This window comes from Dromiciops gliroides, chromosome 4 (genome assembly GCF_019393635.1).
Source record: "Dromiciops gliroides isolate mDroGli1 chromosome 4, mDroGli1.pri, whole genome shotgun sequence".
In the NCBI taxonomy this organism is placed as follows: Eukaryota; Metazoa; Chordata; class Mammalia; order Microbiotheria; family Microbiotheriidae; genus Dromiciops; species Dromiciops gliroides.
In genome coordinates this window covers 169,231,044-169,251,052 of record NC_057864.1, presented here as the reverse complement: position 1 = coordinate 169,251,052, position 20,009 = coordinate 169,231,044, and the positions used below count along the sequence as shown (strand labels likewise).

Below are 20,009 nucleotides of genomic sequence, written 5' to 3'. Positions count from 1 at the left end.
GATCCAGACAAGCTAAGGGACTTGCCCGAAGTCACAAAGGTAGCCCCATCTTTTGTTGCCCAGGTTTTGTTACCCATCACATCAGCTGGATTCTGCCTCCAAATTCAGCACGCTCAGGTGTGCGTGCTGCATAAACCAGATGATATGGGATGACTCAGAAGGATAGCCTGGTGAGGGCACAGCAGACTCTCCAGTCTCAAACTCTATCAGCAACCCCCTGGCTCACCCCTTACTGTCCTTCTCTGGGTGCTTCCTCCTCCTTGAGTGTCTCCTGCTTCCTTGCCCGGAAGTCTTCGTCTGAAAGGCAAGAAAGGTGCTCATGTAGGCCTCATCCTCCTCTACAGAGTGTAGCCGAGGGACAGACCCATCCAATTAAGAAGCCTTTCAAGACTAGGCAAGAAAAATGCCTCCATTTCCCTCCCCACCCACCCCTATGCTTTTTATGTGTGTTAACCTACTTAACCTCACACCATGATTTCATCTGTATCTTGTGACCATGTAGTGACCTGGGGTCTGGTCATAGCTCTGCCACCAACTAGACTTTAGGCCTGAGGGGAATCATTTTGACTTTTCTGGGCCTCAATTTCCTCACCTATAAAATGAAGGGATTGGACTATAGATTTTCTTAAGGTCCCTTCCAGCATTCAAGTCCTTCCATATCACATAGGATTCTCCTATTATCAATGGATGACCACTATCCATACCACTACCCCTTCCCAGAAAAGCAAATAATTAAGAGTTGGCTCAACTGAAATTCAATAGGCTGCCTCAAGAGGTGGTAGGGTCACTCTGTTTGGAGATCATCAAGCAACATCTGGACAACCACCTATTGGGTATGTTATGGTGGGGATTCCACTTGTGTATAGTTTGAACTAGATGGCTACTAGAATTTCTCCCAACTCTTTAAATTCTGTGATTCTGTGATGGACAAAGAGCATCTTTTCTATGTCCTAAATCTAAGTCCTGAACACTATTCCTGCCCCCCCCCAAAAAACCCCACAAAAACAAAAACAAAAAAAACCTCATCACTCCAGTCTCTCTTAAGGCAGCCACCTGGAGGTGTTCACTGACTGAATTTCTCAATCACTCCAGGATAGGCATCAAACATGGTGTTCTCACCCTTTGTGGCCTAAGCATGAGGTTGGGATTAGCTTGTGGGCTTAGAGGAAGCAGCAGCATTTAGCCCACCCAAGCCTCAGAAGTTCAGGAAAACTCAAGCTGCAAGAACAACCATGTTTGTTTTGGGGCCAAGGACACCAGCAAAGGTTGCCATGTTACTCAATCTGCAGATTACTGGGATGGGATGAGAGAGTCTGTGGCCCACCTATCCTACCCACGAACCTTGGACACAATAAGGCCCTGTGGGAAGAACACTGGCTCAAGTGAAAGGACCTGGGTTGAAATCCTTCCTATGATGTTGACTAACTATGTAAACTCGGGCAAGACACTTAACTCCCCTGGGCCTCAGTTTCTTCAACTGTAAAATGAAGGAGACAGACTAGCTAGCCTCTGAGGTGCCTATACTCTTTTGTTTTTAGCTCCAAGTTTGCTAGTTCTTTTGTCATTGTATGCTCAAGAGAAACAGTGTGAAGGTGAGACGAAGCGTTATTAGTGACTGGTGCTTTGCTGAGCAGGGTATGGTTCACCCAGGGCTTCTGGGTTCCACGTGGCAAGCTTCTACTAATTATTCCCCTCTATCTCCTTCCCTAATCTTTCTGTGCATCCTGAGCCTTGCCATGTGCACAGAGCCCTTCCAGAATCCTGGCTGAGAATCATCAGTTTCAAGGAGCTGTGTTGGACAAGAACCCAAATGTCCAAACTCTACTCCTGGAGATTTTGACCCTCCCCCCGGTCAGTCCCAGCAGTTTAAGTCCTCACCACAGGCATGACCCTCCACATCATCCAGGAGATTAGCTGTAGATGCTGCAGTCCCCAGCCTGCCCTTCCATTCAGGAAAATCATTCACTTGCTTGGCCCATACTGCTGTCTATATCCCATTCTGCTCCCTCCAGCCACCCACCAACTAGTTGCCTATCCAAGTCCTCTCCAGTCACCAGGCTCCCAGTCTAGATCCCAGAGTTTCCTCTCCTGAAGTTATCCTATCCTCTCTCCTCTTTGATTCCTTCTCCTTAAAGAAGTAATCAACTACAGAGCATAATGGTTGATATGAGGTAGCTGTGATGTCCCCTCTTTCCATGTTACAGTCTATGGCTCCCACTTCTCAGAACACTTTGAGGACCTTCATTCCTTATTCAACATGCTCATCTGTCCCCAGGAGAGCCTTTAATTCCAGAGCCACTACTCTGGGCTGTGAGAAGGCAAGGACTTGATGGGAATAAAGGAAAACTCTCTTATTAATATTTAGGGGGAAAAAAGATAGGGCTTGAACTAGATGTATGTGAAAAAAAAAAGAAGTGAAAAGGTTTATGAATCACCTCAATTGGTGAAAGAAGAAAATGAGATCATTTGTACAAAGGTACAGATTTTCACAGATTGTAGGATGGCTTCAAGTCTTCCTTAAAAGATGTGGGATTAGCCCCTTGGTTCATCTCCATTCCTCCCCACTCCCACATCCTATCTTCATCCCATCTCTCCACCATTCAAACACTAAGGCTGGGCAATATGAAAGGGAGGTAATGAGGGAGAACCAAGCACACACACACACACACACACACACACACCCTTCCTGGCCAGGGAGGAGCTGGGAAGGATACGAATGGTGCTTCAACAACTGTTTTCTCTTTGTCTTCCTCATCTTAGTCTTCTCAGAGAAGGCCCTGGCAAGTTCAAACAACTTCCTCCGGGTGGCTGTGAGCAAAACAGGAGGGACAGGGAAGTGTAAACGACTCTAGTTGGCACTGAGGGGCCCAGGGACTTAACCCTCTATGAACTAGAGGAGCAGAGGAAAAAAGTCTAGTGGGATTTTCTTCTTGTTTCTTTTTCTTTGGAAGGGGGAAAGGAGTTTAACTGCAGAAGGGACATGGAAAAAGGATACAGGGCTGGGGGTGAGGACAGGGGGAGCACTAGGAGTCTAGGAGGGGAGGAGGGCTCAAGACTGGGAGAGAGGAGGAGGAGGGCATAGGGCTGGGGGGAGAGGAAAGGGAGGATGGGTATAAGAGAGGAGGTGGACACACAAGCCAAAGAGAGAAGAGGGCCCAGGGCTAAGAGAGGAGGGCACAGAGTTAAGACAGAGGAGATGGGTACAGGGCTGAGACTGAGGGGAGAGCAAAAAGCTGGAGGAGGGAGAGGGCACTGGGCAATGCCAAGAGCCATGGGAGAAACAGCCAGAAGGTGAAAGGGTCAAAGAGGATACAGGGACAGCGGCTGCTTAAGGAAGAAGGGGTGCTATCTGAAACTTGGCCAGCAGGGGCAGCATAGGACACCCCAAAGGCCATGGCAAACAACAAGCCAAAGATCCGGGCATTCCTCTTCCTAACTCCTCCAGAACAAACCGGGTGTCTTCCCCCTCCCTCCTATGCTCCCTCCCTCTCCCTCCCAAGCAAGCAGGGCTGGTTCTAGGATTTCCGTGACTAATTCCTGATCTTCCCCGAAATGGAGCCTGAATCACCCAGTCCCTGGTACATTAGGGGCAGAGGAGGGAGAGCAGGACAGGAGGGATTGGGAGCCTCTGAGCACTGGGGAGAGGTTATCACAGCCTGCAATGGAGAAAGGCTGACAAGAACTGAGATGGGGGGGGGGGCACTCACTTAGGCAGCCGGCTACAGGGTCAAGAAGGACTTTTAAGAACTGCACAGGAAGGAAGGGGCGGGGTGGGGCACATCATTGGTAACCCTGGATCCTTTTTTTTTTTTTTTTCAAATATCCCTTTTGGACTGTGAAATGTAAGGTTTGACTTTCTGCAGGGGGACCAGGCTGAGAGCGGGGTAGGGTGGGGCGGGGTATTCAGGGATGAGGAGGGGCTTGGCAGCAGCAACAGATTTACTTTCCTAAGCATGTCTGGCTGTTTGGCTCAAGATGATGTGAACATGAGTTTGCATTCCCTATGCACATGCTGATTAGCTGGTGTGCAGGAAATACTGGGAGGGCGGGGTTGAGGGGGGCAGAGTGGGAAAGGGGGAAAACCACCAGGGGAAGCCAGCCTGGCATTAAAACCTTACTACAAACAATCGTGAATTGGCTGTGGGGCAGAATCTTGGGTGGTCCCCCTCCCCCTTCCCCGTGTGCCTAACATAGGCAGGGAGAGCATTCACCAGAGGGGAGGACCTGAGCCCTGAATCCTGGGCACTCTACCCTACTGCCCCAAGTGGGACACTCACATTTCCCCATGTGCTTCAACTTGTCCCTGAATAAGGCATCTTCAGACACAGCAGGGTTGGCTTCACTGGCTCCCAAGGCAGCGTCACCTAAAAGGCGGCACCGGGTCAATGGCAATAGGCAGGGGCTCGTGATCCCTAGGACACTAGCAGAGGGACAGATCCTCCTAAGGCAAGCCAAGAAGGGGCTGGTTATTCTGAGGCACCTTAAATGGAGGGAGTAGGCCTGACCCCCAGGGCTGGGACAACATCTCTTCTAAGTCAATGGGTCACGAAATGTTGGCTATAGACTGGAGGAGTTCAGAATCGCAGATCATAGTGGGATATGGGATAAAAGAGAAATCATCTTCTGCCCTTAGAGACTTGAAAGCAGGAAGGAGACAGGATAATGTGGGTAATGCTGCCCTCTCCTTCTTATTTCTGGAACTCCCTTTTCTTGTTGAATTGGTTGGAGGAAATAGGGGCGTTCAGCCTGAAGAGAAGACTCAGGGGAAACATGAAGCTGTCTTCAAATAAGTGAAAGGCCATCCTGTATGTAGAAGGGATTAGACTTGTCCTGTTTGGCAAAACCAGGAGTCAAGAGGTCAATTTTTGTTTTGTTTTGTTTTTTTGCAGGGCAATGAGGGTTAAGTGACTTGCCCAAGGTCACACAGCTAGTACTTGTCAAGTGTCTGAGGCCAGATTTGAACTCAGGTCTTCCTGAATCCAGGGTCAGTGCTTTATCCACTATACCTCCTAGCTACCCCCCCCCCAAGAAGCCAATTTAGATACCAGGTTAGGAAAAACATCCTTAAAATGATCAGAGCCATCCCAGAGAAAAGTGGGCTATGTCAGGAAGTAGTGGGAACGTTCCTCCTCCAAGGAACATGGGACTTTCCAGAGAAGTGCCTTCCAAGCCTCAAATTCCATCCATCCCTTCCTCCTCCTCTACCCATGTCTTAAGCTATCTAACTTGGGATGTGAAGGCATGAGCCCCTCCTCATTTGCAGTCTTCCTTACAAGGAGGGATAAACTGCTGCTACCACATACTCCATACTAAGCAAGGGGGAATGGGGAGGTGGGAAAGTGTCAGAGATAAGAGTTGGAAAGAAAATAAAGGGGATGGGGAAGGGGGTGGGACAGAGGTGCAGCCTGCATATCCATCTCTCCATAGTCCTTTCCCCAACCCAGTCTTGGTGCCTCATTAATCCCAAGGTCACCCTGTCTCCTAAATCCCACCCTGAGGTCATTCCCCAATTCTCACTGCCTTTGGTTAATTCGGGATCAAGGACAGAAGGGTCATTAGACACCCTGATGTATCTCCAGCCACATGTAAGCTCCTCAGCCTTCTGCTTACTAATCAGTTCTCCAGGATTTTCTCTCTCCAAGCCGGGATCAGTTTAGAGCACAGCAATCCTGCTGCCCTCCCTTTGGTTAGTAGAAACCTTCCTCCCCTCCCCCAGCTCCCCTCCTGGTTATATCCTATGTAGGGGAAGTCCCTGGAAGAAGCTGCTTAGAGCTTCTCTGAAGAGAAGCTCTTTTTCTCCGAGACAGGACAGCTATGGGGGGCTGAGATTCAGTATTAAATAAGGGCTCCCAGACCACACGGTCCAAAGAAGACAAATCCTGGCTTTTCATCTACTTCTCAATAATGTAATAAATAAGAGCTCACATTTACTTTTGGGAAGCAGATTTGGAATCTCATTGGTAAACAGAAAACCCTGATTGCTTTACTTTTCACTTTTGTTTTTTTGGTGGTGTGGTTTTTTTAAAAGGCAATCAGGGTTAAGTGACTTGTCTAAAGTAACATAGCTAGTAAGCTTCTGAGGTTGGATTTGAACTCAGGCCCTCCTGACTCCAGGGCCAGTGCTCTATCCACTGCACCACCTAGTTGCCCCTCAATTTTCTATTCATATTCCCTGGGAATTTGCAACTAGTAAGTGCTTAATAAATACTTTAGTCATTCATTCATTTCCTCTACCAGTGCAGATAGGTATCTGCTCAGAGGGCAGACTGTGTGGAGAAAGCAGGACCTGAGTTGGGTCCTGAAAGGAGAGGGCTTTTAACTGAGGAAGAGAAGTAGTGTGATTTCCTTGGAAGTGGGGAGCTCCCAGTGAGGCAACTCCTTCTACCCAAGAAGACCAGCAACTAGTCTACAACTTATAGTTTTAGAAAGTTGCCTAAGATACTGAGAGACAAAGGGTCTGGCTCCGAATCACACCGTTGGTATGTCTTGGAAGGGGGGCTTGAGAACCAGCCTTTCCTAACTCCAAATTGGCTTCTCTATCCATGCCATCTCTCCCCACTGAGCCCAGGGAATGAGAATAGCTCACAGTGTATTTTCCTCCCAACAACTCTGTGGGGTAAGTATATAAGTATTATTATCCCCATTTTAAAGATGAGCAAACCAAGGTTCAGAGACATGAAAGAGATCTGCAGTTTTAAAAAGGCTTTGGTCAACTACTAAGTGAATTCTCAGCTTCCTTGACCAAGGATTCTTAACCCTTTGGCCAAATAAGTGAATCCTTCTTAGAATAATGTTTATAAATACATAGGAAAATCTACTATATGGAAATATAGTTATCAAAATATATTTTCAAAAACCAAGTTTATGGGCCCTAAGGTTAAGAATCCCTGATCTAGACAGTCCTGGGGCCAAGAACCTTAGATTACTAGCTGACAGAGATGGAGCACCAGGAGAAAAGTAAATGAAGGGCAGCTAGGTGGCACAGTGGATAAAGCACCTGCCCTGGATTTAAGAGGATCTGAGTTCAAATCCAACCCCAGACACTTAACACTTACTAGCTGTGTGACCCTGGGCAAGTCACTTAATCCTCATTGGCCTGCAAAAACAAAAAAGAAAAGAGAAAAGTAAATGTTTCCCAGGAAGAGCACATTCCTTCATGTAGAAGGAAAGCAGTTGGAGGGGGTAAGTGCCCCCCCTTACTTTTCAAATTTCTCCCCTCTTCCCCACTCTTCATTAGAAAGAGTAAAATCAAAGAAAATTATAGACCATATATAAAAACAAGTTATACCCCAAGTTAATTTAATGAATGAATATGGGTGCAAAAAAACCTAAATAAAACACTAGCTATTACAATAGATTACAAAGATTATACATTATGACTTCTTTTCTCTCTATAGGGTTATGTGTTTAGTGGCTCTCACTGCCCCTCTGCCTCTGCTTTCTTCTCCCCCCCCCCCAACCAACCCAAACCTCCCTCTCTGGAATTAGGAGGATAATTTAAGTCCTTCCCCATTCCCAACTCATCATGGAGAGCTAGGTAGTACAATGGACAGAGCACTGGACTTGGAATCAGACTTATCTTCATGAGTCTTCAAATCCAGCCTCAGACATTTACTGGCCGAGTGACCCTAAGCAAGTCACTTAACCCTGTTTGCCTGAGTTTCTCCTCTGTAAAATGAGCTGGAGAAGGAAATGTCAAACCATTCCAGTTTCTATGCCAAGAAAAAGCCAGTCGGGGTCACAAAGAGTCAGACATGAATGAAACAACCAACACCAACAAATTTCCCCACTCATGAGCCCAGGTCACTAAGGTGAGGAGAAGCCTTTCCCCATCCTTAAAGAAGGAGCTCCTTATTCTGTCCTCCCTTTGCTCCATGTTCCAAATCTCCCACTACTAACAAGGAAAGCAGGGGCTGGGGGTTGGGGAAGGCCTCTATCTAATCCAGGCCTTAGGCAGGAAAGGCTGGGTTGGGGGGCGGGGGGAACCAAAGGGGGTTACCTGTGACAGTGGATGGAAAACCAAAGTCATTACTGACGGCCATGCTGGTGGATTTGGATTTCTGGGACTCATATTTCAATCGATCTGGAAAAGGAAAGAAATCCCATCAGGTGACCTCCCAGGCTGGACGCCCAGAAGCTCAGGTAGGTAGACTGAAGGTCTGCCTAAGGAAAGGGGGCTTCACCTTTTTAGTGTCATAGATCTGTGGACTTCTCCTTAGAATAATGTTTTTAAATGTACAAAATAAAATACATCAGATTAAAAAGGAAATTAAATGTATTGAAATGTCATTCTGAAGAAAATTTTTAAAAAGAAAAACAAGAACCTCTGGGCTACAGACACATATACAAATTGCTGCAACTGTTGTATACTCTGTGAGGAAATTCATGAAAAGCACAAGGTCCAGGGGGCTGCTAGATGGCGCAGTGGATAAAGCATCAGCCCTGGATTCAGGAGGACCTGAGTTCAAATCCAGCCTCAGACATTTGACACTTACTAGCTATGTGACCCTGGGCAAGTCACCTAACCCTCATTGCCCCAGGAAAAAAAAAAAAGGAAAGCACAAGGTCCTCTCCTCCCTCCACACCCCCTGGCCAGCCTGGCTTCCTACCCCTCTCTAGGGCAAGGAGGAAGTCTCGGTTCCGTTGAAGCTCCTTCATGAACTCTTCATTCTGCAGGAAGAGGGCAATCCGCTCATCTTCCAGGTACTGCTTCCAGCGGCATTCCTCCTCCAGGCCTCCCGCCATGGGTTGGCTGACCTCCCCAAGCCCTAGCTTTGGGGGGCCACTCTGGGTATTCTGCAAGAGAGAGACAGGCACTGGCGTGGGTGTGTGTATGCAGCCACACACACAGAAAAAACGTCTCTTTCCCCAGGATCCCGAAAAATGCTCAAGTGCAGACTTCCAATTTGGTTCCATTAAGAAGGAAGAAGTCAGGGGCAGCTAGGTGGCACAGTGGATAGAGCACCGGCCCTGGAGTCAGGACTACCTGAGTTCAAATCCGGGCCTCAGATACTTAATACTTACTAGCTGTGTGACCCTGGGCAAGTCACTTACCCCCAATTGCCTCACTCAAAAAAAAAAAAAAAGAAGGAAGATGTGGTCAGGGTCAGATCCCAGTACTGAGGGAATGTGCCTCAGGATATTGGTAGAAGATCCTGGCAGGTGCATGCACAGGTGAGTGCCCATGTGCGCATGCGAGCGCGCGCGCGCGCGCACACACACACACACACACACACACACACACACACACCCTCCCTTGGTCACTGGCCCTGGACTGGGAAGCTGCTCTGTAGTTAGAAAATTGTAAGAAAACAAATTCAGAACTGGAAGGCTATTTAATCCAAAATCCTCATTTTACAGACGAGGAGACTGAGGCCCACAGAGGCAAAGTGACTTGCTAAAGGTCACAAAGGTGGAAAGTAACAGAAGCAGGATTCAGACTCAGGCCACCTCAGGCCAGCTCCCCAGCCTGCCTTTCCACATGGGTGTTCACAGGATGGTCCTAAATGAACTGGGTTCTGACGCTCTTCCCCCAGATCAGGCCAACTCAGTTGTCTCCGGGGCAGGTGATGCAGTCTCCAGTGTGTGCCTGAGGATTTGGGACAGCTCTACCCTCTCCACCACCACCTCAGGTACACGTTTTGTGGGCCTGTAACTTCTCTGGCCACTGGCCACATCCCCTTGCCTCCATTCTATCTAGGATAGAGGCTTTCTAATGGAGTGCCTCCAAAACCCCTGCTTCCCCAGTATATGCCCTAAGTATTTTTATATGGTGAATATTTTATATCTCCCTGGCCTGCCAGGAAATCTAGACTGAGCCAGGAAACTGAGAGGAGGTTTCCTGTTTGGGGTCGATTCTCTCTGAACCCCATCATAAACAGTCTGAACCCAGAAAATCAGGAAGTGAAATGGGCAGATACCAAATCTCTTGCCTCTCTGGTCTGGTGAACTGGGGGTAGGAGTAGACAGGAAAGAACAGGCCACCTCTGATTTCTACTTTTAGCACCATTCTCACCCCCAGCTATTGGCCCCCTGCGTGGGCTCCTTACCTGTAAACTATCCAGCTGCTGGGGCAGAATTCGAAGGAAGTCATCAGGGAGGTTGCCCAGAAGTGGGGGGTTCCAGTTGCGGTAGCGCCTCTGGGTTGGGGGAACCCCAGCACTAGGCACATCTATCCTGTAGGGGAACAAGTAGAAGGGGGACAAACCAGTGAGGCCAAGGCTAGAGGCATCCATGAATGGCTAGCCAGAGTGCATATGGCCAATGAGACAGAATTTGGAAGGAGACAGGCAGTGCCATTGGATGCCACAATCCTCATGCCATGACTTCAGAAGTACATCCCAAATGAGGCCATGCTTCATAGAAACCAGAGGGTTGTCAAAGAAAGAACCTTAGCCTAGAGATCAAGAAAGTTGAGTTTTAGTCCAGGCCTTCCACAAATTCCCTTTACAAGTGCCTTTACCACTGGACACCTCAGTTTCCTCATCTGTAAATGAGGCCCACTCCTCCCTCCTCCCTCCCTTTTTTTTTTGGGGGGGGGGGCAGTGACGGTTAAATGACTTGCCCAGGGTCACACAGCTAGAAGGGTTAAGTGTCTGAGGCTGGATTTGAACTCAGGTCCTCCTGAATCCAGGGCTGGTGCTTTATCCACTGCACCACCTACCTGCCCCCCTACCTCCCTTTCTAATGGAATAATGCACATTTCCCATCGAGTTGTATTCTTTTGGATTTTTCCATCATGTCAATGTGCCAGGTCCCCTTCCTCCCCTACTTTTTCAGCTTCCTTTTGTGTATTATCTTTCCCCCTTAGATTGTAAGCTCCTTGAGGGCAGAGACTATCTTTCCTTTTCCATATGTGTATCCCCAGTACTTTAGCACAGTGCTTGGCACGTGGTAAGTGCTCAATAAATGTTTATTTACTGACTGACACATGAAAGTGCTTGAAGATCACAAGGAATTATTTACTCTTCATGCCAAAAAGGAGTAGAGAGAGATTCTATGTCATATTTGTCAATCTGTCATATGTCATATGAATATGTCATATGTCAATTTGGAAAAATAAGGAAGTGGGGTAGTTTACCCAGGGGCGGAGGAAAAGCTATTTGAATGGAGTGGTTTTATGCCCCACCCCTGAAAATGATCAGGACGGGATGCTGCCCTTGCCCCCTCCTGATGCCCGAGGGCAATTGGTATTACCAGGGCAGAGGGAAGCCAGGAGGCTCCGGCAATGGTGAGAGCTATCCCTGTCTAAGCTGTGAACTAGGAGACATGCCTTTCCATATTTCCTTTGTGGCAGGCAGGACAGGCCCCCCGCCCCGGCTCCCACAAAACATATGGTTTGCTGAATAAGAGAAATGACACATGGACAAACCAGCCTCGATGTTGGGGGCAGGGGGAGAAGGGGGTATTCATTCCCTAGGCCTGGCTTTGATTTTCCCCTGACTCTTCCCTGGGAGAGTGACTCTTCCATTGGGTAGAAGCTTTCTCTGGGTATCTCTCATGTTAAAAAGGGCTTCTTCTCCCTTTCACAGGGTCAGAGATTTAGAGCAGAAGGAGACTTCAGAGACTATGTAATCCAAACCTTCATTGATAAGGCATGAGGAAACTAAGGCCCAGGGAAGTTAAATGACTTGCCCAAGGTGATAAGGTAGTTAGCCTCAGAGGCAGGATTTGAACCCAGAGCCAAAGTTCTTTCCACATACCACACAGGCAGCACAGCAGAATCACCAGGTTCACTTGGTTTACTTAATGCTAGGCATATTGAAGAAGCACTTAAAGAACCACATGTTGTTGAGTCATTTTTCAGTTGTGTCCAACTCTTCGTGATCCCATTTTGTGTTTCCTTGGCAGAGGTACTGGATTGGTTTGCCATTTCCTTCTTCAGCTCATTTTCCAGATGAGGAAACTGAGGCAAACAGGGTTGAGTGACTTGCCAAAGGTCATACAGAGAGTAAGTGTCTGAGGCTGGATTTGAACTCGGGTCTTCTTGATGCCAGGCCCAGCACTATCTATTGTGCCACCTACTTGAAGTCTTTATCAACCATTAAATCCAACTCCTTAATTTTACTGACAAGGCAACTGAGACCTGGAGGAAGCAACTTCTCCCAGCTGTTTAGTAACAAAGCCTGGATTAGAACCCAGGTGTCTCAGTCCAGTACTTCATTCTCTATAACATAAGAGGCAGCGTGGCCTAGAGGACAGATTACTGGACCTATATGTAAATCCTAATTTAGGCACTTGCTAGGTGTGTGACCCTGGGCAAGTCACTTAACCTGTATATACCTCAGTTTCTTCATTTGTAAAATGAGGATAATAATTAGCATGTACTCAGGATTGTTGTAAGAGTCAAATGAAATAATGTATGTATAATAGTCTATAAACCTTAAAGCAATATAAACATCTCCTATAATAATTATTATAAATTATTATTAAAATGACTAATCTACTACATTGTGGTTGGTTGGTTCTCCTTTGAAAACCCCCATCAACCCCCATGGGAGTCAAGTCCTCTGGGCTCCAGGTGGGAGAGAGAGAGAGAGAGGGAATCCTCCATCCATCTCTGTCTGCCACATACGCCTTCCATTTCCTTCACTTCAGCATTCTCATCTGTTAAATGTGTCTGCAGCCCAACCCCATCCCGCAGCAGCCCCAGCCAAGAATCAGAGCCAGAAGTTCTCAGGGCGAGCCCCAGAGCTGTTTATGCAGGACGACAGTCCCTGACTGGAGACTGACAAGAGGGTCACTGGGAAGGGCAGAGACCTGTCTGCTAGAGGTCAGACGAGGCTCAGGCCTCAGCCACAAGCGGCAGCCACTGGTTCCTTTGAGTTCTTGGGTGTGGAGAGAGAAACAGCCAGGAAGCCCTACCCCTAGCTCACTGGCACCTTGGAGCATCGAGACACAAACCCCAGAGGAGCCAAGTTCCGCTCATAAACCAGCGAGCCAGGGGCCCGGGAATAACGAGATTCTCAAAAATCAGTTCTGGTCTGAATGGAATGTCAAAAATGAACTAAGAAAGGGGTAGAGGGGGAATGCCAAGGCTGTAATTTCTCCAGGAAAACTCCAGGCAGTCAAGACAAAACATTTTTTCCCTTTATAACAATGCTTGATTCCATCAATCTGTCATTTGCAGCCTTACTTTGAGATAAGGGGAGGGGGGGTCAGTAAACCTATATTTATGCACTTAGTAGTTTTCCCCCTGCCACCCCTTGGCCCCAGTTAGGCTGTAAGCTACAGGGCTCTATCCCCAGCTCCTGGTACTTTATTACCAGCCCCTCACCACCTTTCCAGTGTTCTTACACCGTATTGCCCCCCCACCCACCCCCAACATACTCATCCTCTTGGATCCACTGACTCCAGCCTCCTGGCTGTTCCTCAAACAAGACACTCCATCTCCTGCCTTAAGGTGTTTTTATCTGCCTGTCCCCCAGCCTGGAAGGCTCTCCCACCTTGTCTCTGCCTCCTGGCTTGCTTCCAGTCCCAACTAAAATCCTACCTCCTATAGGAAGCCTTTCTCAATCCCCCTTAATTCTATTGCCCTCCCTCTGTGGGTGGTTTCTGATCTATCCTCCATGTAGCTTGTTTGCCCATAGCATGTTGTCTCCCATTAGACTGTGAGATCCTTGAGAGCAGAGGCTATCTTGGGCCTTTCTTTATTCCCTCTCCCCCTCCCCACCCCTGACCCGGGGCTTAGCTCATTGCCTGGCACACAGTAGGTCCTTAATAAGTTTTTTGGGGGTTTGGGGGGGTCTTTTTAGGGCAATGAGGGTTCAGTGACTTGCCCAGGGTCACACAACTAGTAAGTGTCAAGTGTCTGAATCCAGATTTGAACTCAGGTCCTCCTGAATCCAGGGCTGGTGCTTTATCCACTGTGCCACCTAGCTGCCACCCTTAATAAGCTTTTAATGACTAAGTAATGTCAAACCTTCCCACATATATTTTAGAATGAGTCACACTTAAAATAATGAAACAGGAAGAGACTTTAGAGATCATCCAGTCTAATTGCATCAACAAACAGACCCAGAGTCACAAGGTAAATTAGTGGCAAATGTAGGACTAGAACCCAGGTCCCTAGTGCCATTTACTCAATGAAGGCAGTTGGGTGGTGCTGTAGAGAGGCAGGTTGGGCCAGGGGTCAAGAATACCTTGAGTTCAAATCCAGCCTCAGATACTTAATAGCTGGATGACCCTAGGCAACTCACTTAACCTCTGTCTGCCTCAGTTTCTTCAGCTGTGAAATGGGGATAAGATAACAGCACCTACCTCTCAAGGTTGTTGTGAGGAACAAATAAGATAATAATTGTAAAGTGCTTAGCACAGAGCCTGGCATAGTAATTGCTATATAAATGTTAGCTATTACTAATCAACAAACATTTATTAAACATCTGCTATGTGCCAAGCACTAGCACTATGGTAGGCACCAGAGATACAAAAATAACATTGAGGGGGCAGCTAGGTGGCGCAGTGGATAAAGCACCGGCCCTGGATTCAGAAGGACCTGAGTTCAAATCTGACCTCAGACATTTGACACTAGCTGTATGACCCTGGGCAAGTAACTTAACTCCAATTGCCTCACTAAAAAAAAAAAATAAATAACATTGAAATAGCCCCTGCACTCAAGGAGTTTACATTCTCTCTAAAAAATTGTATGTATACATATAAGTATAGGCAAAGTCAATATAAAGTAATTTTGAAGAAGGCCCTAGCAGCTCTGGGAATCAGTAATAATTAGCCTCCCTGTATTTGTTGTTCTTGTTGAGTCATTTTTCATTCGTGTCCCACTCTTTGTAACCTCATTTGGGGTTTTCTTGGGGAACATACAGGAGTGCTTTGCCATTTCCTTCTCTAGCCCATTTGACATATGAAGAAACTGAGGCAATGATTTACCCAGGTTCACATAACTAGTAAGTGTCTGAGGCTGGATTTGAACTAAGGTCTTCCTGATTCCAGGCCCAGCTCTCCATCCATTGAGTCACCTAAGCTGCTTAAGTTTCCTGTACAATCCTATGTAACTTATTTTATGCATTTAAAAACATTATTTGCACAGAGTCCATAAGTTTCCATAGATTTTTGTGTATACAACACAGAAAAAGATAAAAACCCCTGAGCTGGAGAATCAGTTTTCCTTAACCGCCTCCTTCCAGAAAAGAGAGAGAGAGAGAGAGAGAGAGAGAGAGAGAGAGAGAGAGAGAGAGAGAGGGAACTGCTTTAGCAAAGTAGCTGGATATAGTCACAAAATTGTCATCAGTGCTTCTGTATGTTACTAACAAAAATGAGGAAGAAGAGAAAGAGCCACAGCATTTAAAGCAACAACAACCCTCATTCATTTCTTGGGGAGAGAGGAGGGGAGGGTTAAACACAACCTAAACAGAGGCAAGAAGCTCAACCAGAAGCAAGCTTAGAAGTTCCTATCTCCATTTCAAAGGTCCAGTGACTCAGGGATGTGCTATAGGAAGTGACCTTAGAGGCCATTTCATTAGTGGCAGTGAGAATATCAGCATGTTGAGGGACAGAAAAGAATGTTAGCTAGAATGGAAGACTCGGAGAGAAGTCCCCAAAGGCAGCTTATAGGTACACCAAACAGACTTAGGAAAAGAATGGCTGACATCCCCAAAGAAATGGCTCAAGGGGCAGTTAGGTGGTGCAGTAGATAAAGCACCAGCCCTGGATTCAGGAGTATCCAAGTTCAAATCCTGCCTCAGACACTTGACATTTACTAGCTGTGTGACCCTGGGCAAGTCACTTAACCCTCATTGCCCCGCAAAAAGAAAAGAAAAGAAATGGCTTGAGAGATCCAGAAGCAAGCAACAGCAACTGTTCAAAAGTCTCCTTGGACCACATGCTTCTGATGGCTCTTTGCAGAATCTCCCATCCTGTAATCACATGCCTCCGTTTTACTAAAGTAAACATCAAGTTTTTGCTGAGGTTCTAAAAAAGCAAATTTACATGTTTATACCTAGGAGAGGCAGCATGGGAGATGGGAGAGAGCTGAACTTGAAGTTAAGAAAGACTTCCAGCCCTCCCTTTAACACCAAGGTTCTCAATGTGTGGTCCCTTGACCTCTGGGGGTCCCTGAGACCTTTTTAGGGGGTCCCAGAGGTCAAAACTATTTCCATAATAATACTCAGATGTTATTTGCCTATTAAAATACTTCCCCCTTTTCCAACTACATATCTGTGTGAGGCCAGATTTTCTTCATATACTTTAACCAAAACAACATTATCTCAACAGATGGAATGCAGCAGCAGATGAGAATCCAGCTGTCTTCTATTAAGCCAGACATTAAAGAGATTTGCAAAAGTATGTAAAATGGTGCCACTCTCCTCACTGATTGTGTTTTGGAAAATAGTTATTTTTCATTAAAATGATACTTATATTAACCTCTAATGGGTTTGTTGTTTTTAGATGAATAAATTTTGTTAAATATATCCATTTTAACTTCTATTATAGCAAATATTGATAGATATATTGTTGTTGTTCAGTTGGGTCTGACTCTTCTTGACCCCACCTAGGGTTTTCTTGGCTAAAATACTGGAGTAGTTTGCCATTTCCTTCTCCAGCTCATTTGACAGATGAGCACAGTGCTCTATCCACTGCACCACCTGGCTGCCCTTTTTTGATAGATATAATTCACATAAACAAAAACTCTTTGGGGTACTCAATCATTTTTAGCTGTTAAGGGATCCTAAGGACAAAAAGTCTGAGAACCCCACTGCTCTGACGACTCAACTGGTTGTGTGACTTGGGGCAGATTACTTATCCTCTCAATGCCCCTAGGAACTCTCCAAGATTTTAAGTTGAAGAGAAGGTGCATGCATTAGTGGAGTGTATTTCATCACCTGGGAGTTCCTCCAACCACTGAAATCACAGGTGCCTATCTCTCTATTTGAGCTTAGTAATTACCTGCCATTATATCTATCTAGGATGTTTTATTATGCTGAATGAAATTGCAGGTAGTTCTCTCAACAGTTAAATGAATGAGTGTACCCACTTTCAAGTTCTTTGATATTAATTAAGCCAATTAAGTGTACCCACTTTCAAGTTCTTTGGTATTAATAATGAGGTTTAAATTTTTCCCCTTCTCTATAAACAGCAGGATTTGGTTGAATTTCTTCCTCTCTTCCCGCCCCCCCCCCCAAAAAAATAGAAAAGATGGCCAAACAACCCTGGCTTCGTGAAGAGCAGCTTCAATTTATACAAAGCCCCTGAGGAGCAGAAGAGGTCCCTCACCCTGAGTTGAAGTGCATAAATTGTAGGCCCAACATGGAGGCCAGAAAGCTAAGTGAAGCTTCAAACTCACATTTGTCTCTCTGAAGAAGTTCTAGGGACCTACATAAGAATCTTTGCTAATTCCAAAGAACTTCAAAATGCTCTTTCTAGTCTACCTCTGCATAACTTCAGGAAAGTAAATTAACCTCCATGAGCCTGTTTCCTCATCTGTAAAAAAGATTGGATTCACTTAGGTGGCCTCTCAAACCCCTTCTAACTCTCTCTCTGATCTTATTTGTGGTTTCCCCTAAAAACCTTGCGTGCGCGTGTGCGCACGCGCGCGTGCACACACACACATACACATACACATACACATACACATACACAATAGAGCTGCCCCCATTGGCAGCCCTGAAATCAAAGAGCTTTTCCCTGCCTTGGTTATTCTGAGATCCCTCAGACTTTACAAAGGAAACATTTGGCAAGAATACGACCATCCTCCATTAATACCCCCACCCCTGGTGACCACTGAAAAGGCTCCAGCTACTTTGGGACAAAAAAAAAAAATTACTCCTGTTCCCTAGTAATTCTATAATAGAATGCTTTGGCCTGGAAAATATAGTCATTTGTGGTGTCTGACCTCCCCACAGAACTCTTGTCAACAAGTTGATTAGTTCCATATTCCCAAACTGTGGAAGAGTTTTGGTCCAGAAGAGGCCTTGAAAGACCTTCTAGGTTCATCTCACTGCCTCCCAGTAACTTGTAGATAGAGAGTTAACTCCCCTTTCTTTAAAAGGTATGGCAGTCATGGGTTTTTAGAGTTGCATTGGACCATAGAGACTATATTCAGCAATTGCTTCATTTGACAGAGAAGGAAATTGAGACCCGGTGAAATGATTTACCTAAGATCTCCTAAGTGACAGAGCCAGAAACCTAGCCCAGATTCCATATTTTCTATTCTTTTTTTCTTGGGGGGGGGGGGAGGAGAGAGAAGAAATTCAACCAAATTCTGCTGTTTATAGAGAAGGAAAAAAATTAAACCTCATTATTAATACCAAAGAACTTGAACTAGCCCACACTCAATAGTCCTGCAGTGCCCACTCCTTTTTCTCTATTCCCCCATGACCCACTTTTTCCTTTCAGAGCTTGGACTAACAACCTTTTAAAGGCTCCTTCCCAATCTGTCTTTACCTCCCCAAAACTAATAATAATAGCTAACTTTTATATAGCACTTACTATGTGCCAGAAACTGTGCTGAGTGCTTTATAATTACTACCTTATTTGATCCTCACAACAACCCTGGGAGGTGATGCTGTTATTATATCCATTTTACAGATGAGGAAACTGAGGCAAGACAGCAATAAAGCGACTCGACATGGGGCACATAGCTTAGTGTCTGAGTTCACATTTGAACTCAGATCTTGCCACTCTCTATCCAGTGCACCACCTAGCTGCCACCCATTCTATTCTTCACATATCACCTCCTTGCTGCAAATGCACCTGTGACTTTTTGCCTCTAGCATAAAATAAACACTCCTGTTTGGCATTCAGAGTCCTCTCCAGCCTACATTTCTAGGCTCAGTCTCCCTCACACACTCTACATCCCAGCCAAGTTGTCAGCCACCCCAGAGAATGCCCAGTAGGGCTGCAGTCAGTAGAAAGAAGGCAGAACAATAGCTGTGGGTGGGGCAGGGAAGTAATCCTCCTGGCCTTCTTCACACTCATGTTCCAGCATCTCACCAAAAGTTCTGAAAATTCATCCTTGATTTCCAACTTGAATTCCCCCTGCTATAGTTGAAATCCATCTTTTCTTGTTCTTGGTAGAACAAGCCACTATGATACTACTAAAGAACTGTTCTTTGTTCTTGACCATATTGGTTCATCCCACCAACAGCTCATGTAAGAAGACAAAATACATTCTTACCTGGGAGGTGGGGTTGGGGGAGCCAAGGGATAAGGCCTGTCAAACATGTGCATGTGGTAGGCAGGAGGTGAATACACTGGTGGGGGCTCTTCATCAGAGCTATCTGGTTCCAAAGTCCGTTCCAAAATCTAAGCCAGAGAGCAAAATGAGATGATACAGTAATCATATGATCAGTCTTTGCATTGAAATAGCACTTTAAGTGGTTACACATCTATCTGGCAGTCCCAGTGAAAAGGACATTGAATCCTGGGTTCAAGTCTTGCCTCCTATGTGATGTGGGCAATTCATTTAACTCCTGGACCTTTCTTTTTCATATGTAAAATGAGGGGGGCTGAATTAGATGATTTCTTAGATCTCTTCAGACTCTATCTAAGGTCTAACTATTTTGTTTTATCAGTCCCTCTCCCTTAGCCCCTCAAGGCTTAGGAAGGGGGTGGGGGGAAGGATTTGCTCAAGGTCAGTCAGCAAGTTATGAAAACAAGGTCTCAGACAAGGAATATAGTATCTAACTCCCCACCAGCCCAGGAATTGATCCATGAGACCCCAGTTTACCAGTTTGACAAAGGCTGGGCTGGGCAGAGGGCATTGATTCCTCCAATGGGGGCCACTCTGTCAGCTTCTGGGAACTGGGAAGAGAAGATGAGGAGAGAGCCCAAGGGCTGAAACCTGTAAGAAGGGAGGGTCAAGCTTTCTTGACTGTCCATCCCTACAGGATCTCTTCACTTTGGGTGACAAAGAAGGTAGTTTTGGAGTATTGGCAAGCATTATCTAGCTCCATGGGATGGAATTTGTGACTGAAAAAATCTCTACATACATACTCCAATCTTAGTATGCACAATTAGCCTCTTCTCTTTCCTTCCTATTTTGAATTGTTCTCAAT

General features: G+C 46.1%; 1 protein-coding gene across 7 annotated transcripts in view; it reads right to left on the bottom strand.

The window, feature by feature from the left end:
- CUEDC1 (CUE domain containing 1) overlaps positions 1 to 20,009 on the bottom strand; it is a 127,474-nt gene that overhangs the window by 8,905 nt on the left and 98,560 nt on the right. For 5 of the 7 annotated variants that reach the window (XM_043964776.1, XM_043964779.1, XM_043964777.1 and 2 more), the window contains 7 exons: positions 19,130 to 19,257; positions 10,050 to 10,176; positions 8,610 to 8,796; positions 8,000 to 8,083; positions 4,278 to 4,364; positions 2,682 to 2,808; positions 227 to 297 (listed from right to left, as the gene is read on the bottom strand). In XM_043964776.1, coding sequence (XP_043820711.1) covers positions 227 to 297; positions 2,682 to 2,808; positions 4,278 to 4,364; positions 8,000 to 8,083; positions 8,610 to 8,796; positions 10,050 to 10,176; positions 19,130 to 19,257 — 811 coding nt within the window. Of the gene's footprint in view, positions 1 to 226; positions 298 to 1,878; positions 1,938 to 2,030; positions 2,326 to 2,681; positions 2,809 to 4,277; positions 4,365 to 7,999; positions 8,084 to 8,609; positions 8,797 to 10,049; positions 10,177 to 19,129; positions 19,258 to 20,009 lie in introns of those variants that run through there. The other 2 variants (XM_043964781.1, XM_043964782.1) reach the window with 2 other exon arrangements.